Consider the following 24,989-nt stretch of genomic DNA (forward strand, 5'->3'; position numbering starts at 1 on the left):
TTCAGGCAAGAGTACTGGAGTGGGTTGCCATTGCCTTCTCCATGGAACCATCTAGGTCAATATATTATTAGAATTGAAGATGCTTTTCTGCGAGGTGAAGTGGTAATAATGGAAGAAACAAGTCTAAATACTGTTTTTTGACTCTCAAGCCAGTGCCTTTTCCACTCTACCCCACTCCAGGTATGGCTTGTTAGTTTTTCGGAAATTATCCCAAATTATGTCCTAATTTAACATTATGCAAGTTCACCCCAGTAAACAAAAAGAGCAAGATCTTGGACGAGAACAGCAGTCCACCAGGCCAGGAGATAGCGCCCAGACACTACCCTCCAGGGTGGGTGGAGGCTGAAGGGGGCGGGGCTCGTGCCGACACGGGCCACCCCTGCCTTCCTTTAATTGGTCCGAGGGCCTCGGCCCACTATCCAATTAGAAGCGGCTGCGTCATCACATTACTGGGCAGGGAGGCCGCCCGCGGAAATTTGAAATGGCTGACGGATTGCTGGCGGGTGGTGGGCTGGCGTCGGAAGCGATGGCGCCAGAGCCCGAGCTTCCTGGCTGGGCGGCCGAGGAGGAGCTGGAGCGCCTGGAGAAAGGTGAGCACCCGCCGTGCGAGAGGAGCCGCCGTCTGCGACAGACCGCGTCGGCAGCGCGCGGGGCATTGGGGCTCTCCGAGGGCGCCTGGGGCGCAGGCCTTCCGGACCTGGCTGGCCTGGGTGGCGGCTGTGACTGGGCGAGGCCCCGACCCCCTCTCCAGACGTCGAATCCGGAGGTACCCAGGACACCTCTCCTCCTCGCCCAATCTGGCCTCAGCTTCCTCGAGACTGGAGGGACTGGGGCGGGGCGGGGATCCCTACTGTTGCTGTCTGGGTGTCTCCCCGCCCCGCTCCGCCCCGCCCTTGTGCGCTAGTTTGTGTGTTTAGAGTGGACGCATATTTTTTATTTGCATCTCAAAGGAGATCACGTACCACTGTCCCCTTTCCCGAAAGAAAAGAAGCTTGGACGCTTGGCCTATATAGCAGTACTGAGCATTGAGAGCAGGTGACGTGCCCAAAGGAAGGGGAGCCAATTTGTGACACAGTGTAAAAAAATAGAACCCAGGTCTAATTCTCAGTCCTTTCTGTCTCTTCATGGAGACTCCTTTTTTTTCCCCCTGATAATTTAAGGTGGTTCAGGCTTTTACTTTAACATTTTCAGTTGTATTGTGTAGTGGAAAGAGTCCTGGAGAAGTGAGAAAACGTTAAATGGGACTTAATTCCACTACTCACCCCTTGTGATCTGGCAACAGTCAGGTGACTTAAGTTTTCTCATCTGCAAAACAGGTAGTAGTGTTGCTGAGTGGTGAAGATTAAGTGAAATAATGTGTGAAAAGTATTTCAAATCGGCTCTGAACACACATAACATAAAATTTACCATCTTAACCATTTTTGACGTGGATTCAATCCCTGGGTTGGGAAGATAATCTGGAGTAAGAAATGGCAACCCACTCTTGGATTCTTGCCTGAAAAATCATATAGACAGAGGAGCCTGGCAGGCTACAGACCATGGGGTGGCGGAGTTGGTTAGCCACTGAGAACCTAACCAGTTTTAAGTGTACAGTTAAGTGGTATTAAACACATTCACATTGTTGTGTAGCCATCACCACCAGCTGTTACTATGACTCTTCATCGTGTACACTGAAACTCTGTACCATCTGTTACTATGATTCTTCTCATCTTGTAAACTGAAACTCTATACCTGTTGAATAATAACTCCACATTCGCCCCTCTTCCCCAGCCCTTGGCAACTACCATTATACTTTCTGCCTTTATGGTTTTGACTACTTTAAGTACCCCATATCAGTGGAATTACACAGTATTTGTCTTTCTATGACTGACTGGTTTATTTCACTCAGCCTAATGTTCATCCAGCATAGTCATAAATCTCTTCCTTTTTTAAAGCTAAATAGTTTTAGCTGTGAACATGCATGTACAAATATCTCTTGGAGACCCTGCTTTAAATTGCTGGGTCATGTGGTAATTCTATTTTTAAATTTTTGAAGAATCACTGTAAGTTTTCCATAGTGGCTATATCATTTTACATGCCTACCAACAGTCCACAAGTGTTCCTATTTCTCCATATCTTTAACAACACTTGTTTTCTTGGTAGCTTCTCATTGTTTTTTTGGATAATAGTCACCTAATGGGTGTGAGATGGAGTATTATTTCTTTAAAAAACATATCTATATTATGTGACGGATGGTGTGAAATAGTTTATTCTTTTAATTGAAGTTGGCATACTATTTTCATCTTCCCGAGGTTCAGAGAGATTTTCACACATTTGATAAGGTATTGATGTCCTCTGAAGCTCTGGTGTATTGGTGTCTATCAGCCGGAAACCCTAGTGTACACCTTGGTTATCTTGTTGCCAAGTCCAAACTCACTTCCTGCTCTCTGCACCACAGGCCAATAAATTGAGAGAGGAGTTGTTGGCACAAGCAATAGTGACTTTATTTGGAAAGCCAGCAGACCCAGAGGATTGTGGACTAGTGTCCCAAAGAACCATCTTGCCAAAGTTAGAATTCAGCTTTCCTTTATACTGAAAGGGGAGAGGGTGTGGCTGGTTGTTGCACACTTCTTTGTTTCAGAAGACTTTATTCTTGCAGCTGTTAGGTAGGTCAAGTCATGATGTTTCTTTAAACTTTCAACAAAGCAAATGTTATTCTTTGTTCTGCAACGTTTTATCTGTATATGAATGGGGAAAAGTTATTATACCTTTAAAGGTCAGAGCCTTGAGAATGGGCTATCCTGTCTATTTCAGGCTATAGGCAACATTCTTGTATCAAAAGTAATAGAATACAAAGAAAGTACAAGAAACAGATCCAATATGGAGTCAGATTTGTTATTCCCTGTTACAGTCTGTGAGGTCGCATAATTCTGGTGCCCTAAACTGGGGCAAAGAAGTGGAAGGAGGGAGAAATATAAGGGATGGGGGAAGAGAAAGAGACTCCTGCTAAAAGTCTCAGATAACCTTCCTGAAACCACTGGAAAGGACTTAGCTGATCTAAATGCTATCCTCAGCATGTTTATTTATTATAGTGGTCATTTTAAAATGACCACTATTAAAAACATCATATTACACAGAAGTAGATATGCCACTAGCTCAATCACGCCTTGTGAAACATAATTACATATAGCCCAAACCTAATTCGATTAGCATTTTTTAATCCTTTCGTTAGACATAGGCACTGAAATTAAAGAGGAAAAACCTAGTAGCTTTGGTGAAGTAAGTGAAAGTGAAGTCACTCAGTCATGTTCGACTCTTTGTGATGGACCCCATGGACTGTAGCCTACCAGGCTCCTCCAACCATGGGATTTTCCGTGGATGACCCACTGGAGTGGGTTGCGATTTCCTTCTCCAGGAGACCTTCCTGACCCAGGGATTGAACCTGGTCTCCTGCATTGTAGGCAGACGCTTTACCATCTGAGCTACCAGGGGAGTCCATTGGCAGGTCGGTATAAACCCCCTGCCATAAGCCCTATGAGGTCACCGTGGAACTGCAGAACAGGGCTCCTCACTTGATTTGTGTGGGGCATCACACAAGCACACTGTAGAGTTAGTAAATTATAGCAGAAAACATGGTCGCTAGGAGAACAAAGAACTAGAGCAAGCATCCTTGCCATGTCCTAAAGAATCCCCGATGGGCCCCCAAGATGAAAGGTTGCTGCTGAACCACAAAAGACACCCAGATTCTTGGCCTCTGGAGGAGAAGAATTCAATCTGGGGCCAGTGACGAGGGTTGATCACTCAGAGCTTTTGTGTAATAAAGTTTTATTAAAGTATAAAAGAGATAGATGTTATGCATTATTAAGAATGCATATCCATGTTTATTGAGTGGTATTGACAGGTGATATTGTAGAAATTAAAGGGAAGTTTCAGTTTGTTTTGAGATGATATATCGGAAACCACCTCTACATTTAATACAGCTTTATGGAATTGTTTTTTTTTTTAATGATTGTAAAATATTTGACCATTATGAGTTGCTTTGCTGTTGTTATTCAGTCCCTCAGTTGTGTCTGACTCTTTTCGACCTCACGGACTGCAGCACACCAGGCTTTCCTGTCCTTCACCATCTCCCGGAGCTTGCTCAAACTCATGTCCATTGATGCCATCCAACCATCTCATCCTCCATCATCCCCTTCTCCTGCCTTCAATCTTCCCCAGCATCAGGGTGTTTTCCAGTGAGTCGGCTCTTCCCATCACGTGGCCAAAGTATTGGAGCTTCACCTTCAGCGTCAGTCCTTCAATGAATATTCAGGGTTGATTTCCTTTAAAATCGGCTAGTTTGGTCTCCTTGCTGTCCAAGGGACTCTCGAGAGTCTTCTCAAGTGCCACAGTTCAAAGACATTAATTCTGTGCTCAGCCTTTTTTCTTGTCTAGCTCTCACATCCACACATGACTATTGAAAAAACCATTTAACTATATGGACCTTTGTAGGCAAGTAATAGATCTGCTTTTTAATACATTGCCTAGGTTTGTCATTGTTTTTCTTCCTCTATAGCTCTAGTAATAATCATAGCTATATCTTCTGAAGGAGGACTTGGGTGATTTCCACTGAATTAAAAAACAACCCTCTTTCTTTGCCTCACAGAACAGCAACAAAAACCTAACCCATGGAAGATTTTAAGTTCTTAACTGTTTTGAAGTAAAACTTGAGTTTTGAGATATTTTTAAATTTAGAAAAAAAAAATTTTTTGATAGTGATAGAGGTAAGTAAAGCATTATATCCAAATCCTTGTTTATATTTTATTTGAAATTTCTAAGCAAATATATGAAAATAGAAGCGGTTGATAGGCATTCGAGGTGTCTGAGATAGTTGCACCTGACTGTTTTTGTTGCTCTCTTAGGTTTGTTTGAAAATGAAGATTCATGCAGTGATTGTAGTGATCATGCTAAACCAGGTAGTAGCTTACCAAGCTTTGTGCCAGAAGGAAAAACTCATTTCCCAGAAATGTTCCAGACAAGTCAACTTTTGTTCTATGAGCGATTCAGAGCTTATCAAGATTACATTTTAGGTGAGTAGGTCCTTTTTTTTTTTGCTTCTTTTATCTTTTAATTTACAGGTAGATTGTCTCAGTTCCTCAGACTGCCATTGCTGGTTCTGAGAAAGTAGACTTACAAGGATTTATTAACCTCTCTGCTTTACGCTGTCTCAATTCTTATTGTGTTTAATTTGTTTGTAGCTGACTGCAAGGCCTCTGAGGTAAAAGAATTCACAGCTGAGTTCTTAGAGAAGGTCCTTGAACCATCCGGATGGCGGGCAGTCTGGCACACTAATGTGTTTGAGGTGCTAGTTGAGGTAAATTTAATTCTGTTGTTAAGACATTTATCTCTACCTAAAAACACTTTCCCTCAGACTATTGTAACCAAAGTGCTTATTTTTAATTAAGATTTATGAGCTGATTGAAAATGGCGTGTGTTTTCACACCTAATTGCTGTGGTGTAAGAAGTGTTCTGCAAATTTTAAAGGCAACTGAAGAGGGAATTGGGGTGGTTTAAGTTTCACCATCCTTTAAAAAAGGGAAATGGACTAGAAACCTATGAAGTGGGGGAGGTATTTGAGACCATTTAAAAAATAAGATGCCTAATTATAAAGTCAGTGGGGTTTGAATTAATTTTTATAAAGTCAGTGGGGTTTGAATTAATTTTTATAAAGTCAGTGGGGTTTGAATCAATTTTTTATCTTCTTAGTTATAGCCCATTAAGGTAGCTCAAAGCAAGTAGGCATTTTAAAACTAGCCTATTTTTTGCCTAACAGATTTGTAGATATGTAGTTAATCTATTGATATTATGTTCCACTGCAGAAAGTAAAAAGTCTTATTTTTCAACTGGCTGGGGCTTTTACATTAAACTTGCACTCTACTTAGAGCTGTGAATTTTTCTCAATGTTTGTTAACTGAACCACAAAAAAACCCCATTAAACTAAAATGGTAAACCAGGGAGTGTGTGTACAGCTTGTATCTGCAGCCCCTTTAGAAAATGACATCACATCCTACAGTGACTGTGTATGAGGCAGTGGTTTGCAAGCAGCTGCTGCTCATGGATGTTTAAATTTTGGATTATGCTAATACCTTTGGTTCCAGTTCAGGCCATTAAGTTGATTATGATAGTAACACCCTCCCCTCAACATACCTCAGTTCTCTAAAAGCAGCCAAAATCATTATTTTAAAAGAGAAATGTGCCATTCCCCTGCATTCCTCTAATGCATCGCATATACTAGAGGTCTGGTTTTGGCTTTCTGGCCTCTCATTGTTAGATAACATGTAAAAGCCAAGCTCCTTCAGTGCCCTTCCTGTCCTGATCTTGCCTCTCTTGTCCCCTCCTGCTGCCCCTACCTCATTTCCTTCCTTTTGTTCCAGCAAGAAAAACTGCTTCTCTGCTCTTCAGCTGCCAACCTCATCTCTGCCTCAGGGCCTTTTCATCTTTCCTCCTCTTGAAACAGCTGCTTCCTTTCCATCCCAGCTCAAGAGAGACTTCCCCAACCCTCCCAGTAAAACCAGACCACCACCCCTGCTACTTACTCTTTGTCACATACTTGTTGCCGCCTTATTTGTCACTTTGATTACAATCTCAGCTCCGTGTGGGTACCTGCCAGGTCTGTTCTGTTTGTCCTTATGTATGGGAGAAGGCTCTCCACTCCCATTTCATGCTTTAGAAAAGAAATCAGGCTGTAAATAGTGTTTTAGATGTATCTTAATTTTGATTTGCGTATGTTAAGTCACATTTTAAATTTCAGGTCACAGACGTAGACTTCACAGCTTTGAAGGCAGTGGTGAGGCTTGCCGATCCGTACCTCTGTGAATCGCAAGTGAGCGCTTTTACTTTGGAGTGTATGAAAGAACTCCTTGATCTGAAGGAATACCGGTTGCCCCTGCAGGAGCTGTGGGTGGTGTTTGATGATTCTGGATTATTTGATCAGACAGCACTTGCAATTGAGCATGTCAGGTAGGAATAGAGGTTGATAAAAGTAACCTTGTGGCCAAAAACTTTGGATGAAATGCTATAATTCTGGTCTGTATTATACCTAGATTTAAAGCTCAAACTGTAAATCTGGTCACTGCAATATTTTAAAATATTCAAAGATAGAGGGATCTTTTTTAAATTAAAGAATGATTTCAATGTTTAAAATTTTCATTTTGAGCTACTTTCAGACTTACAGAAAAGTTGAGAAAAATAGTACTAGGGATTCCTGTATAGCCTTTTCTCAGTGTCCCCAAATATTAACAAAAGACAGGGGATTCTTAATTTGGTTTGTATATGTTTAGAAACTGCCTTAAAAATTCTGGATGCTAACGCTATAGTTGATACACTTAAATATAAGGAACGGAAAGAAGATGATATACCATCACCTGTGCACTGATAAGACTAACATAGAGTGTTTTCACGGATGTGTCTGGCCAAAGAAGATGTTTTCTCAGGCCACTTCTGGGATCCTTAGAGGGGATGTGCATGCCTTTCAACCTTTTTTGGCTGAGTTGGTTTCCTCTTATACAGCTGCATGCCTTGTCCCTTAAATGAGAAGGAAAACTCATACCTCATGTTTTCTTTAGTTTCAGATAACTTTTTTTGTCAGATAGTTCCTGATACAGATAGTTCTTTTGAATCATCTTTTTATAAGTATATTTACTAAGGAAGGCTTATTTTTGGCTATTTCAAAGTGGACTTACATTCCTCCATAAACTGGAAGACTGGATAATATAAAGATCATGTTAATAACGCTGCTTGGTGTTGTGTAGTTCAAAAAGTAATTTCCAGTTTCTATACCATTCATGAGTTAACCTGGTTTTGTTGAACTTAATTTGATACTCTACAAAGAAGCAGAGTGTCTTGCACCCTATCTCTGACACTTCATGGAAGATTTCTAATTGTATTCAAGGACATTCAACCATAGGTATTCAATATTAGGCCAAACAATATAAATCTAAAGAACTGGCTTATGTCCAGAACCAAAATAACTCCCTTATGTTTCTCTCACTTTAAAAAGCTGTCAACTGAGACATTTGAAAGTAAAGGGATAATTGATGCATTTAGGAAATTAGAAATCAGGAAGTTAATCTCATGGGTATAGAAGTTGGTAGAAAGACAAGTATCTGGAATTAGTATTATTTGAAGGAGAACCTGGCTAAATTATTCTTCATTTTGAAGGCTCAGATTCTGATCACTGTCAAGAAAAGGTCAGATTATAAGAGTCTTCATTTGTTCATTTTATTCAGTAAGTGTTTCAGTGCTGCGTCTTGAGTTGAGGATGAGATTTGAGTGGTGCACAAAACAGGCACAGTTACCATCACCAGGGAGTTGGCAGTCTAAATGTGGGAGATGAACCTTGGTGAAATAATCACATAAAGATGTGTGTGTGATTGGAAACTGCAGTGAGTGCTGTGAGGGATTACAGAGTGTTCTAAGACTAGCTCAGGTTTCTATAATATGGTTATTACCTGAGGAAATGGTATTGGAACTTGGGTCTGCAGGGTTTGCTAGGTGCAAGTTGTTGCGGCAGGGTGGAGGAAGAAACATGTTGGGAAGCTCTGAATTTATGGAGCCAAAAGCCCAGATTGGTTGGAACGTAGACAGTGATAGATGAGACTTAGGAAACCAGCTTAGAGGTTATCAGGGGTCAGAAGACACAGGGATTTGTTAGCCAATGAATCATTTTTGTCTTCAAGTGCAATGGGAAACCCATGAAGCGTTTTTATTTAAAAGTTTCGTTCTGGCTGCTGTGTAGAAAGTAAATGGAGGGGGAACAGGTAGAGAGACCAGTTAAGAGACAGAGTGGACTAGAGTGAAGATAGAGCAAATACAGATTAGGCTTATTGAGAAAGTAAGATGGTTAAGACTTGATGGTGCAATGGATATGGGAGAAGGCAAGGATGACTCCCAAGTTTCTGTCTCGAGAGGATAAACACTGGTGGAAGTGCAGATGTGAATGAAAGGTGATTGACCAGTTTTGAGCTGGGTCATGAAGGGTAAATATAAGATTGTGTTAGTCGCTCAGTCCTGTCCGACTCTTTGCAGCCCCAGGGACTGTACCTTGCCAGGCTCCTCTGCCCATAGAATTCTCCAGGCAAGAATACTGGAGTGGGTTGCCATTCCGTTCTCCAGGGAATCTTCCTGACCCAGGGGTTGAAACCAGGTCTCGTGCCTTGGAGGCAGATTCTTTTACCGTCTGAGCCATCAGGGAAGGCCAAATATAAGCTCACCAGGTGGAAAAGGTGGAAGACAGCCTGACCAGCATGTCACAGCCGGTTTGAAAGAGCTTGTGAAATTGCAAGTTTGCATATAGGGGCTCCGAGGCAAGACAGGTGCTCTAGAAGTGGATTGTAAGTCCATCTAATATCACCAGTCTCAGGAATTTGGACTTTGTTTGGAGGACAACAAGGAGCCAGCAATTTTTTGGTTGAGTAAAGGCATTCTCAGGTTTCCCAGCTGGTGCTTGTGGTAAAGAACCCGCTAGCCAATGCAGGAGACATAATAGATGTGGGTTCGATCCCTGGGTTGGGAAGATGCCCTGGAGGAGGGCATGGCAACCCACTCCAGCATTCTCGCCTGGAGAATCCCATGGACAGAGGAACCTGGCAGGCTACAGTCCGTAGTGTCACAGAGTCGGACACAACTGAAGTGACTTAGCACGCACACACACAAAGGCATGCTCAGGTTTGTTTTATTTTTTTTGTTTTTAAGAGATGGACTCCAGAGGGTGAAGAGACTATAAGAATTAAAAGAATGGCTTCATTTTTAAAAAAAATTATTTTCTAATTGAAAGATAATTGATTTATAGAACTTTGTTGTTTTCTGTCAAACATCAACATGAATCCAAAGATAGCTTCATTTTCACTGCTCCCTCCTTTTCAACTTTTTGACAGTTATATAGTCTGTACTTACTGGCTTTCCACTCACGCCTCTACTTCTACAGTATTGAAATTGTGCTTAAGGTCACCTATATTCTCATGGCTAGTCATCACTCCTCTGATCTCATCTTGCCCTGACCTCTTGGTCATATTCTAATTATTTGATAATTCTCATCTTCTTAATATCCTCTCCTCCCAGCTTCTGGGACACCGCCTTATGATGGGCTTGCTTTTTTAGTAATCTTGGCCTGGCCGGTTCTTCCTCTCATACTCAAATTTCAGAATGTAATTTCCCAGGGCTTAGGGCTAGGCTCTCTACTCTTATCTCTCTCTAATCAGCTTTGGAAACACATTAGAATCTCCTGGGACTTTTCTTTATAGGAGTATTCCAGCTGGTACATGAAGAAAGAATGATGAGAGTATCAGTATTTGCAACCCATAATAAAATAGAGATGGCCAGGCATCATGTGCTTTGCGATGAAAGTACATTATATCCCTTGAAGCGTTCTTGCCAAAAAGTCTTTCCTAAAGATGATCAAGTCTCTAGTTCTTACTATCAGTTTACTAGAAATAAAGGAAACACAACATGTTAAATGACCCCATGGGAATGCAATCAGTAAAATTCAGAGTGTGGGAAACTTAAATAAATTGCAAGGTGAAAAAGAAGGATGGATAATTTATAGAGTAAAAGTGATTTAATTAAATTTAATGGCTGACCTTTGTTTGGATCTTGATTTGAATTAGCCAAATATAATAAAACAATAGCAGCAACAATGAAAGAAAGATAAACAGGGAAAACGAAACACTGAGGATACTTGGTTATTAAGTAATTAAAACTTTTTTGTATAAAGATTTATTTCAGAGGTATAAAGTAAACACTTATGAGTGATATGTCAGAAATTTGCTTTAAAATAATCCAGTGTCAGTATGGTGGGATTAGGAGAGCAGAGAAGTAAGTGGGTGGAATAGAGGTAAAATAAGATTGCCAGGAGTTGGTATTGTCAAAGCTGGATCATGGATACATGGTATTCATGATACTTTTTGTTCTTGTAAATGTTTGAAATTTTCGATGATAAAAAATTTGTTAAATTACTTTGGGGAACTTTAAAAAAATGTGGATCCTGTACACTCTCTCTCCTGTCTCCCACCCAAGAGATTCTGATTAATTGGTCTGGAATAGGGCTACAAATCAATTTTTAAAGGCTTCCCAGGGGACTCCAATGTGCAACCAGAGTTGAGAACTACTGCTTTATGTCTCTGGATGATCTCATCTACTGCTTTAATGCCATCTGTATGCCAACAACTTCCAGATATGTCTCTAGCCTTGACCTTTTTCTTGAGCTCAGGTTCTGTATATTCATCAGCACTCTTGACGTCATCCACTTGGAGTTCAAATAGGCATCTCAACCTGAACATAGTGAAAACAGAACTCTTTGTTTTTAGCCCTAAACTTGTTTCTCTCCCAGTCTTTTCTAAACAAATGGCACTACTTTCCACCAAGTTTCAGATGGTCAATAGTTCTTCTGATAAAAATAAGGTTGTAACAGAACCAATGTTGTAGAAAAACTTCTTTAGCCAATCCAAAGAAGTTCTTGTGGGACTCATGATTGTCAAGTTAGCAGATATGCATTCTTCTTCATACTTGGTAGACTTGTTTGATTTACTCTTACCCCGCTAACATTTTGAGCCAGTGACTGAGTGATACTGATTTACTTTTCAGGTTTTTCTATCAGAACATTTGGAGGAGTTGGGATGAAGAAGAGGAGGATGAGTATGATTATTTTGTCAGATGTGTTGAACCTCGATTGAGATTGTAAGTATTTATTAGTGGCCTTGAACATGTTGGAAAAAATAGCTATTTATGGTTTAATTTAACCCGTGTTTTGTGTATACTGTATATATATTCCAGGAGCCTACAGACAGAGACAAATAGTATAACCCATTGTTGCTGCTGCTGCTAAGTCGCTTCAGTCATGTCTGACTCTGTGCGACCTCACAGACGGCAGCCCACCAGGCTCCCCCGTCCCTGGGATTCTCCAGGCAAGAACACTGGAGTGGGTTGCCATTTCCTTCTCCAATGCATGAAAGGGAAAAGTGAAAGTGAAGTCGCTCAGTTGTGTCTGACCCTCCGCGACCCCATGGACTGCAGCCTACCAGGCTCCTCCATCCATGGGATTTTCCAAGCAAGAGTACTGGAGTGGGGTGCCATTGCCTTCTCCAATAACCCATTGACAAGTTATTAGATGAAATTTGTATAAGTGCAGAGAAACCTACTTTGTGTTTATAAACCTACTTGTAGTGTTTTTAGAATCTAAAAGCAGAGAATTCAAGAACATATAAGTTAACAGCTTACTTGTTTTTGAATTTAAGTAAAACTCAGTTGAGCATATATTAAAAAGAACCAAATTCAAAGATAATTGTTTCAAAAACAGTGAAATTAATTGAATTATAGAACACTTCTTTTTAATTTAAAGACTACTTTTAAAGACAGGGGTTACTCTAGGTAAAGTACTAGGCTAAACAGATTTACCTCAGGATGTTTTGTCAAGTTCTTTTCCTTAAATCTTATTTTACAAATAAAAATACTGCATAGTTAATATTGATGATGAATAAAAATTTCCAAATAGCTAAACAAATATAGCACATACTTAAGTAAACAAAATACCTAAACTTACATTCTTCTGATATATCATGTTTTGGTAGGCAAAAACCCTTCCATTATACAAATACCCCAGATTAACCATGCAACCCAAGTAGTTGTCCTACACTGACTTTGTTAAATGTTTCCACTAGATGGTGCTATAAGATCAGATAGTTTTTTGATACTTGTGCACTGTAATTTAATAGGCAGTGCTGCAATAAGAATAAAATTAGACCTTGCATGATCAAAGTAAATTGCAGAAGGTAATTTTTTCCCCTGTGTAAAAGATGATGTGGTTACATAAGGTAAGGCAGTACTCTTTACATTTCTGTAGAACTGATTTGATTTAGTAAGTTTCCTTTGGTTTAAATAGTAAGTCATAAGTAAAAAATACCTGAGAAGTTTGGTTAAGGTTGGTTCTACTTGGTTTAGAATTATGAATGTCTAATTTCAGATTTTCATAAATTGGCTATGATTTTTGTTTAGCCTTTCCAATTTTTCCATTGTTCATTTCCCGTTTTTCTATAATGTAGTCAATAAAATCCAGACTTTCAATAAGCTTGCATATTTTCTAGTTTTGATACACTTGATCTTAAAGAGCAGTGATTGGTTTTGATTGAAGGGAAATGTAATGGATGAATATCATGTATCTGGCAAATTTGATCTTTATTTGGAAAATATTCCAATTTGACAGCTTTACATGTTTGAACAATAAGAAATGATTTACATACATATCTTATACTTCACTGGCAGATGGAAAAGCATAAAGAGGAATTGTTTTCAGTTATGGAGAAGAAACTATGGGACTTGATGGGGAAACCAGAATGTTATCAAATATAGACAGACTCTTTAAAAGGTCCCTGGGCTAGGACAGGAGTAGAGCTCTTAACAGGCAAGAGCTAAAGGGAATAAAACTATATTGTCTTGATTTTGCATTGTGAAGTAAATTATTTTTCCTTCCTAATTCAAAACACTCTGCTTCAGAGGTTATGGGTCTGAGACGCAGGTATTGATTCATTACTTTCAGACTATGAAGCATCACTATAATGAGAAGAAATAAGCTGAATGGCATGGATATTGGAAGTACTAAGAAACTTATTTTAAAATTTGAGTCTTAATCTCCATAAGTTAATAGACCTGATCAAGCAGTTAGTGATTGGGTTCCCCAGTTTCTTGTTTGCAAAATGGATTTCTAGAATATTTTTAAATGAGTATGGATTAACCAAAGCAGACAAAATCCTTGCTTTTCAAGCTTCACCTAATTCATTTACTTGAAAAGTGGAAAAAGTATTTTTTATTCACCTTAAATACTATTTAAATGCTCGCTGTAATTTGATGTAAATTTGTTTAGGATGTGGTTTTCTTTTTTTGTCCTCCTGTCTTTAGAGCATGACAAAGTTAAGACATTAAGGCAGTAGTGCACAACCTTGGCTGTACATTAGAATCTCCAGGGAATTTTAAAAAAATACTCCTCTGCTTCTAAAGACTAATTTAATTGGTCTGGATGGGGACCTGAGCATCTGTATTTTTAAAAGTTCCCCAGTGATTCTAATAAGCAGCCAAGGTTAAGAAGCTCTGGCCTATACAACCCAGCAAACCGACTGCTGGGAAACCAGAATTGAAAGAGACACATGTACCCCAGTGTCCATCGCAGCACTGTTTACAATAGCTAGGACGTGGAAGCAACCTAGATGTCTATCGGCAGACGAATGGATAAGAAAGTTCTGGTACTTATACACAATGGAATGTTACTCAGCTATAAAAAAGAACACATTTGAGTCAGTTCTTCAGAGGTGGATAAAACTGGAGCCTATTATACAGAGTGAAGTAAGACAGAAAGAAAAACACCAGTACAGTATATTAACACATATATATATGGAATTTAGAAAGATGGTAACGACGACCCTATATGTAAGACAGCAAAAGAGACACAGATGTAAAGAACAGACTTTTGGACTCTGGGAGAAGGTGAGGGTGGGATGATTTGAGAGAATAGCATTGAAACATGTATATTACCATATGTGAAACATGACCTGTCCAAGTTCAATGCATGAAGCAGGGCACTCAAAGCCTGTGGTGCACTGGGACAACCCAGGGGGATGGCATGGGGAGGGAGTGGGAGGGGATTCAGGATGGGGTGAGGGGGCCACGTGTACACCCGTGGCTGATTCATGTCGATGCGGCAAAAACCACCACAATATTATAAAGTGATTAGCCTCCAATTAGAGAAGCTCTGCCCTAAGTCAATATACTTGAGAAATAGAGCAATTATTTTAAAACTATAGGTAATGAAATAATACTATAATTTATTTTCAAATCCATTTCATATCCATTAACTTAATTGCACATTTATAAATTATTGCATCTAAAAGAACTTTTTGTTGTGTTTATATATTTGAGAAGGTATATAAATTAATAATAAACTTTAAGTGCTAACAGTGTTGTCCAATACAAAATACAAGGTTATTTTGTTTTAATCACTCTCTAGTTTAGTAATAACAGCTTTATTTTTTTCTCAGAATCTCAAAGGCTTTTATTTAAATACTCTAGTAATCTTCCTGAAGAAGTATTTGGCAAATTCTGCTCCACAGTGCTTAAAATGCAGGAAAGGACTAGATGATTTGAATCATTTAAATTTTTTAATCCTGTAAATGTGGTAATCTTAAACATTGTTATGAACTATTTGGGATGCTTTCCTCCCCACCCCACCTCCAGATTGTCCACTGCCACCCACTTATTAAGATTTTGAATTTAATATATGAGAAAATAATTTCTTATTAAATAATAATTACAAATTGTGCAACATAAGCTCTCAGTGCTTCAAAAACACAAATGCTTGGATCTAAGGGGAAAAAAAATAGCAACTCCTCAAAAGAAAAATTAGTGGCCTTAATGAAGTGGCCCTTAAACTTTCAATAACATCCACCTATTTAGTGAGACTTAACATGTTGCTGAGTTGCATACTCTGAGACACTTTTCTAATGAGGTCTTTGAGGACTAAATGGCTGTCTTAGTGATGGAAAAATGTGTCTGAAATGGGAAAATGTGTTTCAATTTGCTTTTAAACTTTCAGGCATTATGACATTCTTGAAGACCGAGTTCCTTCAGGACTTATTGTTGACTACCAAAATCTGTTGACTCAATGTGAGGAGAGTTACAGGAAATTTTTAAATCTGAGAAGCAGTTTGTCAAATTGTAACTCTGATTCTGAGCAGGAAAATATCTCCATGGTGGAAGGGTTAAAGTTGTATTCAGAGATCGAACAGTTGAAACAAAAGCTAAAACTCATTGAGAATCCTTTGTTGAGGTATGTGTATTTTTGTTATTCTCAACTAGTCAGCATCTTTTCTAACCAGCTGTCTTACTGAGAACTGACAGGTCTGTTTGGTTTCTTTAAGATATGTATTTGGTTATCAGAAGAATTCTAATATACAAGCAAAAGGCATCCGTCCAAATGGCCAGAAGGTCACTCATGTGGTCTCCTCCACCATGACGACTGGTCTGCTGCAGTCCCTGCTCAGGGATAGGCTTTGCCCAGAGCCTTGTAAGGAAGAAACAGAAATTCAGGTAAAAGGAGAGTTTCTTCTTCCGGTTGCTTTTTTCTGTCTGATTCACCCTAGGCTTTCCTGAATTCTACAGAAAGTTTATAGGTGTTTCCCTGAGCTGGTTTTCTGTGGAGTGGGAAGTAGTGAGAGTACTGCCTTTCCGCAGCACTAGTCATCAGTCACGTACTGGGCTCAGTGCAATAGCAAAGGAGATAAATATACAGTTTTGGCTCCCTTTTCAAAGTGAAACATGAAGGCACCTGAAGTAATACTCAGGTTGCATTTGAGGGTTGCAATATGTTGTTGTTGTTTTCTAGTTCCATAGTGATCCGCTGTCTGCTATAAATGCCTGCTATGAGGGCGACACTGTTATTGTCTGTCCTGGCCATTATGTGGTACATGGTGCCTTCTCCATTGCTGACTCCATTGAGTTGGAAGGTGAGTATGGAAGATGATACAACCAAACTCTCCTGCATGAGACACTCAAGAAAACAGGAAATCACTGATCTTGTTGAAGCTTTAAGAATTTTATTTCAATCCAGTTAATTTCAAATGAGTTGCCTGGAAACATTAAGGATTTTTGAAGTGTACAGGTTATTGACTCAGTGTTTGAGCAACGTGAAGTATGAGTCTTCATGACGTTATAAATGTTGGGAAGACAAAAATATAGAGGAACAACCACTAGGGAGAAACATAATTCCAGACTATAGGTGGTTGATGAAAATGAATTCATTTCTAGAATAAAAAAAAATTCCCAGCAATATTTTTTTTAAGTTTACTATTTTTTAATTTGTTGTTCCTCTTATTTCATGTATGTTGTAGATATATTGGTGCATGGTTTTTGTTTTAAATTAAGCTTATTTTTGTGAGAGGTATAGGTCCAACTTGAAAGTAGACTGAAAATCTTTGTCTTAATTATTTTAAGAACTTCTGAATGTCACAACTTCTAAAGTGTACTTTTGAGAACATTAGCATTAAAAGAGTCCATTAAAAATAGCTTTTAGCTGTTATAACCTCACTGTACATTTAGAGTGATTCCTAAATTTAGGTTGCTTTACAGTAGTTCACCTTGGTCTTTTGTATTTCCATAGCTTGTCAAATTTAGATGCACCTGTTCAACTATTTATCAAAAGAACTTCAAGTTAGCAATAAAACTTGTAATGCAAAAAATCCTATATTATTTTGGGATTGGTGCAGCTGTTCACAAACTGCTTAAGCTTTGTTCTTTATCTTGTCAAAACTTCTTAATAGAAGCTAGGCTGGCAGTTTAATATCCTGCTGTTCACCAATATATCACCTCACCCCCTTTTTTATTTTATGTGTATAATTTTTGTTCTGTTTCCTCGCCAACATTTGATATATGACAGATGTGTGTTTTATAAATAACACATCTAGAATAAATCACAGCAATAAAAGCACTTATTTTTTTTGGCATAGTGCAAACAGCATTGATATTATAGATTATATGGCGGATAAGCATTCTTCCTAGATTGGTGAGGAAATTATAATGTAATTGTGCCATGTGCCACAAATAACCAAGGCTTCCCTGATAGCTCAGTTGGTAAAGAATCCACCTGCAATGAAAGAGACCCCGGATCGATTTCTGGGTCAGGAATATCCCCTGGAGAAGGATAGGCTACCCACTCCAGTATTCTTGGACGTCCCTTGTGGCTCAGCTAGTAAAGAATCTGCCTGCAATGCGGGAAACCTGGGTTCGATGCCTGGGTTGGGAGGATCCCCTGGAGAAGGGAAAGGCTACCCACTCCAGTATTCTGGCCTGGAGAATTCTATGGACTGTATAGTCCATAGGGTCACAAAGAGTTGGAGATGACTGAGTGACTTTTACTTTCCCAGGTGGTGCTAGTGGTAAAAAATCTACCTGCCATTGCAGGAGATGCAAGAGATGAGAGTTCAGTCCTTGGGTCAGAAAGATCCTCTGGTGTAGGAAGTACCCCACTCCAGTATTCTTGCCTGGAAAAGTCCACGGGCAGAGGAGCCTGGCACACAACAGTCCGTGGGGTCACAAAGAGTCGGACACAACTGAGCAACTAAGCGCATAAATAACCATATAGAATTCTGATAGTTAAGTGTAAGAATGACTATAAATATATGAACATAGGGCATTTCTGAGAATTTGGGGAATCAGATGGTATCTCTGGTGTGACTATATGGAGTAATTGTTTATGAGGTAGATTAAAGCTTATATGATAGCTTATCTGATCTATAGCTAACACTTATAACAAATGATATATATTGAGTACCCACTATTTGCATGGTATTAATAGTACTTATAATAGGATTTTTCTTGTTTAGAAAAGCCATTCACTTGGGTGAAGGCTTTGTGTTTTAAATGGCTAGGATTATGTAACTTGTTTATATAATGTAACATGGCCATCCTTTTTATATTTTTAATTTTCTGATGATAAAAAGTTATTATTTTTAAAAATGTGCAAAGTACACATAGACACATAAAAAGAATCAGGGGGGAAAATTTACAATCTAGTCATCCAGAATACAGCATTAGTAGCATGCCCATGGGGGGGCTCCTCTTGCATACTCTAGTGCCCCTACCCTCTTCCAATGTAGAAAACTTCAGAGATTTCGCCTGTTTAATGTTTTACTACTTTCATTTCCTCAAGCAAAGACTCAACAATGAGTCTTTGATGTTTAGACAATGAGAGTTAATTCTTAAAGCTTTCTCTGTGTAATTTCTGGTTTATGATAAAGTCAGGCAGAGTTTTCTAGTTTTTGATACTCCAGTTTTTCATAAGCCCATTCAGAGGTCTACCTGCATTATTAGTTTAAGATTTGTAAAGAACAATGTTTTTTTATTGGTTAACAAGGTAGACCTATTTTTCCAATAGTTAAAACTGTTCTAAGCCAGTTTGTCAGATTTTAGGTCAATCTGGTTAAGAGAATATAAAAATGAGAAAATCTTGAGAAATGCTTACGCTTTTTCAAATCTAATTGCATTAGAATAATAGAATCTTTGGGTTGGGAAGTAAAAACTTATAAAGGCTAAATGGATTAAAGGCTTCTGACCCAGCTGTGAGTACTTAAGATTATTATTATTTTTTAGTAGCAGTTTTATAAGTGAGTTTACTGCCGAAACTGGTATGAGATGACTGATGGGGGTAGTCTTCCTGATATGCAAGCAGTTCTTAACAAATTGTATGCCTTGATAAAACTCAAGCTAGATACGTGGAGAAATAGATTTTTTTTTTTTAAGATTTTTCTTTTTTTGATGTGGACCGTTTTTTTTTAAAGAAGTCTTTATTGAATTGGTTGGAATATTGCTTCTGTTTTATGTTTTGGGTTTTTGCCCATGAGGCACGTGGGATCTTAGCTCCGCAACCGGGGGTCTGACTTGCACCCTCTGCGTTGGAGTTCAGTTCAGTTCAGTTGCTCAGTTAAGGCAAGTGTTAACCACGGAACCCCCAGGAAAGTCCCTCGATTTTATTTACATGTAACTGGGTTGACTGGTCTTAAATATCATTTCGAGTCATTTGAAATGAAGAAATGTGTCATAGAAATTTTGTGTTTAGACATTTCCCCTCCCCTATCCTAAATGTTCTTGCTCTCTTCCTTAGGATATGGTCTACCAGATGATATTGTGATAGAAAAGAGAGGCAAAGGAGACACTTTTGTGGATTGTACGGGTGCAGATATTAAAATCTCAAGCATAAAATTTGTCCAGCATGATGCCGTAGAAGGAATCTTGAGTAAATATCTGAATATTTCATTTATTATTTTTTCCAGGCTTTGAAGAAAAGCTTTACTTCCCCTGGAAGATAGAATTTAATGAAATACCACTTTTGAGTAGTATGAAAAGCTGGTTAATTATGTACATAGCTAGACAACTTAGGAAGCTTACTCTAAAGTGAAAAATAGTTCAATGTATTCTTGAAAATTTGTTAGTTTAATATTTGTTTCTGAGTGATCATTTTTTTCTACTAGAACATTCCAATATGTGGTCTGTGTTCTTTGTATTTGATTTAGTCTAGGACTCAAACCAGCTATCTTCACATTGTGATAGTATTTGTTTCCTGGGATTTGTATCCCCTATTTTGAATTGGGCCTCCTTTTCTTCTCTCTTGTAAGACAGTCATGAAAGTTATTTTCATAATTTTTTTTTTGTAATGAGAAGTGATTTTTGACATGATTTTGCATTTCTGAGGTCAAGTCATTCTTTTTTAAAAATACTGCTTTTAGATTTTAGAAAATAGCTCACAATAGTCATTGTTTTTATAAATTAAGAATTCATAATTTCAGTAACAAAGTTTAAATGAGAATTATTTAGACTGTATCTAATATCAACTCTAGGCCATTTCTAATATTGTAAAAGATACATTACTTCTTAAAGCATTTGATTGCATGTTTTCATCATAGTCATTCACCGTGGCAAGACTACATTGGAAAACTGTGTACTGCAGTGTGAAACCACAGGAGTCACAGTACGAACTTCAGCAGAATTTTTAATGAAGAACTCAGATTTATATGGTGCCAAGGTATGATCATCTCTTATCCTTTTGGGGAGTAGCTTAGGTTTAAGTTCTAAATAGATAAATAAAATGTAGGACAAGATGTAAATACATACTTCTGTTCTCTTTCTTCAGAGAACTTCAGATACTTACATGCATTAAGTTGGCCAGACTCAATTGTATAATGTTCTTCTTATTTAGCATTTTCAAAACAGATTATTAGGAAGACAGTAATGCATCTCACAGTTTCTCTGTCATACCTTTAAAAAAGAGGTTAGACTTTTCAAGTTGTAACTTTGTAAGTTATGTAGTAATTGAAGCTTGTTTGCTGTTTTTAAATCAAATTTTTATTTTGAGATAATTGTAGATTCACATTCTGTAGTAAGAAATAATACAGAAATAGCCTATATGTGTGCCTTTTACCAGTTTCCTCTAATTGTAATGTCTTCCCAAACTATAGTACAGCATCACAACCAAGATAAAATTCAGTTGAATATTTCCATCACTACAGGGATCCTTCATGTTGCTCTTTAAATCTGTCTATGTGCCTCTCCTTCTGACCTTCTCCTTAATCACAGGCAAATGCTAATATGTTCTCCATTTCTGTTATTTCATCATTTCAAATATGTTATGTAAATAGAATCATACAGTATATACCCTTTTGGAATTGGCTTTTTTCACTCAGCACAGTTCTCTGGATCTGCATACAGGTTGCTGCATTTACCAATAGGTTCTTTTTTTATTGCTAAGTAGTACTCCGTGTATGATTGTTCCACACTTTTAACTGTTCACTTGTTCAGTAACATCTGTTGTTTCCAGTTTGGGGATTTTGTAAATAAAGCTACTGTGAACATTGGTGTACAGGTTTTTGTGTGACCATCATTTTCAGTTCTCTGGGGTAAATAAATACCTAGGAGTATAGTTGCAGGACCTGTGGTTAGTTATATGCTTACTTTTTTAAAAGAAACTGCCAAACTGTTTTCCAGACTAGTTGTACCATTTTACATTCCCACTAACAAAGTCTGAATGATCCAGTTTGGTATTTTTGATCCAATTTTTTATATTGTATCCAATTTTTGGTTTGGTATTATGGATCCAATGATCCATATTTGGTATTTTCACTACTTCTTAATTTTAGCCATTTTGATAGGTGTGTTTTAATTTGTGTTTCCCTAGGAGAAGGCAATGGCACCTCACTCCAGTACTCTTGCCTGGAAAATCACATGGACAGAGGAGCCTGGTAGGCTACAGTCCATGGGGTCGCTAAGAGTCAGACATGGCTGAGCAACTTCACTTTGACTTTTCACTTTCATGCATTGGAGAAGGGAACGGCAACCCACTCCAGTGTTCTTGCCTGGAGAATTGCAGGGACGGGGGAGCGTGGTGGGCTGCTGTCTATGGGGTCGCACAGAGTCGGACTGAAGCGACTTAGCAGCAGCAGCAGTGGTTAATACTGATGAACATTTTTTTCATGTGCTTTTTTGCTACCCTTAACTTCAGTGAAAAATTCAACACTTTTGTACATTTTCTGACTGGATTATTATTTTTTTTTTTACTCTAGAGTTTTGAGAGTTCTTTATAAATTCTAGATAGGAATCCTCAGTTGGGTACATCATTTACAGATGTGCTAGTGTGTAGCTTGTTTTTTCATTGTTTTCATGAGGCTTTTATAGACAAAGTTTTAAATTTTGATGAAGGCAAGTTTATCAATTTTTCCTTTTATGTGTAAGAACTCTTTGTCTAGCCCTAGGGTGCAAAGATTTCTCCTGTTTTTGTGCCAGTACCATACTGTTTTGATTACTATACCTTTGTAGTATAGCTTGAGATTAGGGAACATGGTACCTCTTGTTTTGTTGTTCTCTCTCAAGATTGTTTTGGCTATTTGGGGTCTTTTGTGTTTCCATACAAATTTTAGAATTATTCTAGTTCTGTGGAAAATGCCATTGGTGTTTTGATAGAAATTGCTTTGAATATGTAGATTGTGTTGAGTAGTATGGTCATTTTAACAGTATTCTTCCAATCCACCAGCACAGTATATCTTTCCATCTATTTGTGTCATCTTTGATTTCTTTCATCAGTTTCTTATGTTTTCTAAGTGCAGCTTTGTTTTTTCTCTTGGCCATGCCACATGTCATATGAGATCTTAGTTGCCTATCCAGGAATTGACCCCACACACCCTACAGTGGAAGTGCAGAGTCTTAACCACTGGACTACCAGGGAAGTCTTGTTAAATATACAGGTTTTTTACCTCCTTAATTAGATCTGGTCCTAGGTATTCTTTTTGATGTGATTGTAAATTGGATAGTTTTTAAAATTCCTCTTTCTGATAATGAATGTATGGAAAGGTAACAGATTTGTGTATGTTAATTTTGTATTCTTCAATTTTACCATATTCATGATGAGTTCTAGTAGGATTTTGCTGATGTCTTTAGGATTTTTGATGGATAGTATCATGTCATCTGAAAACAGTGATGGTTTTACTTCTTTCCTATTTGAATTTCTTTTATCTCTTGTCTGATTGCTGTGGTTAGACTTTCAGTACCACATTGAATAATAATAACAAGAATGGGCATCCTTGTCATGTTTTCCTGATGTTAGAGAAAATACTTTAAGCTTCTCACCATTGAGTATGGTATTAGCTATATATCATTCATTATATTGATGTATATTCCATTAATGGACACTTTGTTGAGAATCCATAAATGGATATTGAATTTTGTCCAGAATTTTCTTTGCAGTAACTGAGATGATCAAATGATGTTTTTATTCTTTCATTTGTTAATGTGTTTTGTCGTGTTGATTGATTTGCAGATATTGAACCATCTGTGTTTCTCTAGGTTAATCCCACTTTATCATAGCATATGATCCTTTTAATGTATTGTTGGATTCTATCTGCTAATATTTTGTTGAGGGTTTTTTCATCTATGACTGTCAAGAATATTGGCCTGTGGTTTGTGTGTGTGTGTGTTGTCTGTTTCTGGTTTTGATAACAGGGTGATGGTGGCCTCATGGATGAGTTTGGGAATGTACCTCTTCAATTTTGGGGGATAATTTAAGAAGGATAGATGTGGACTCTTCTTTGTATGTTTGGTAGAATTCACCTGTGAAGATGTCCGGTCTTGGACATATTTTTGCTGAGAGCTTTTAAATTACTGATTCAATTTCATTACTGGTAATTGATCTGTTCATATTTTCTATTTATTCCTAATTTGGTCTTTAAAGATTGTACATTTCTAGAGATTTATCTATTACTTCTAGGTTGTCCATTTTGTTGGCATAAAATTGTTCCTTGTAGTCTTAGATGATCCTTTGTATTTCTGTGGTATCAGTTGTAACTTGTCCTCTTTCATTTCTGGTTTTATTTGGGCCCTCTCTCTTTTTTCTTTGTGAGTCTGGCTCAGGGGTCATCAATTTTGTTTATATTTTCAAAGAACCAGCTCTTGATTTCATTCAACTTTTCTATTATTTTTCAGTCTCTACTTCATTTATTTATACTCTGATCTTTGTTATTTATCTCCTTATCCTGACTTTGGAGTTTCTTTGTTCTTTTTCTAGTTCCTTTAACATTACATTGTTTATTTGAGATCTTTCTTGTTTTCTGAGGTAGGCTTATTTCACTGTAAACTTGTCCCTTAGAACTGCTTTTGCTGCATTCCATAGATTTTGGATCATTGTGTTTTTATTTTCATCATTGTATTTTGGATCATTTCTGTTTTCATCTGTCTCCAGGTTTTTGTATTTTTTTTTCTTCAGTGACCCATTGTTTGTTTAGTATCATGTTGTTTAGCTTGTACATGTTTGTGTTTTTTGCAGTCTTTTTTCTTGTAGTTGATTTCTAGTCTCATACCATTGTGATCAGAAAAGGTGCTTGATAGGATTTCAGTTTTCTAGAATTTTGAGATTTGTTTTCTGGCTGTAGAGTTGCCATATGCACTTGTAAAGGATGTCTTCTGCTTCTGTTGGATGGAATGGTATTTATTAAGTCCATCTGGCCAGTGTTTCCTTGTTGATTTTCTCCCTAGATGATGTATCCATTGAGGAGGTGTTAAGTAGTCTACTATTATTGTATTACTGTCAGTTTCTTTATATTTGCCTGTGTCAGTGCATACATATTTACAATTGATACATCTTCTTGTTGGGTCTACTCCTTTATATTTGTGTCATTTCCTTTGTTATCTCTCATTACAGTTTCTGTTTTCAAGTCTGTTTTGTTTGGTATAAGTATTGCTATCCCAGTTTTTTTTTTTTTTTTTTTTCATTTGCATGGAGTACTGTTTTTTATTCATTCATTTTCAGTTTGTGTGTCTTTAGATCTGAAGTAGTTTCTTGTAGAGAGTATATATACATGGGTCTTATTTTATATCCATTCAGCTACTCTGTGTCTTAATTGGAGTATTTAGCTCAGTGGAAGGACTGATGTTGAAGGTGAAACTCCAATACTTTG

The 24,989-nt window shown here is 37.9% G+C and overlaps 1 protein-coding gene across 1 annotated transcript in view; it reads left to right on the forward strand.

Annotated features, from left to right (window-relative positions):
• The first annotated feature begins 449 nt into the window (after nucleotides 1-449).
• Nucleotides 450-24,989, forward strand: part of SHCBP1 (SHC binding and spindle associated 1) — a 31,040-nt gene continuing 6,500 nt past the window's right edge. The window contains exons 1-10 of the mRNA XM_040253615.1: nucleotides 450-590; nucleotides 4,881-5,048; nucleotides 5,217-5,332; nucleotides 6,770-6,978; nucleotides 11,599-11,691; nucleotides 15,593-15,826; nucleotides 15,918-16,086; nucleotides 16,382-16,502; nucleotides 19,655-19,786; nucleotides 20,454-20,572. Of these exons, the coding sequence (XP_040109549.1) occupies nucleotides 482-590; nucleotides 4,881-5,048; nucleotides 5,217-5,332; nucleotides 6,770-6,978; nucleotides 11,599-11,691; nucleotides 15,593-15,826; nucleotides 15,918-16,086; nucleotides 16,382-16,502; nucleotides 19,655-19,786; nucleotides 20,454-20,572 (1,470 nt within the window). The 5' untranslated portion in view covers nucleotides 450-481. The remainder of the gene's footprint in view (nucleotides 591-4,880; nucleotides 5,049-5,216; nucleotides 5,333-6,769; nucleotides 6,979-11,598; nucleotides 11,692-15,592; nucleotides 15,827-15,917; nucleotides 16,087-16,381; nucleotides 16,503-19,654; nucleotides 19,787-20,453; nucleotides 20,573-24,989) is intronic.

The sequence above is a fragment of the Oryx dammah genome, unplaced genomic scaffold (genome assembly GCF_014754425.2).
Source record: "Oryx dammah isolate SB20612 unplaced genomic scaffold, SCBI_Odam_1.1 HiC_scaffold_13, whole genome shotgun sequence".
NCBI classification, from domain to species: Eukaryota; Metazoa; Chordata; class Mammalia; order Artiodactyla; family Bovidae; genus Oryx; species Oryx dammah.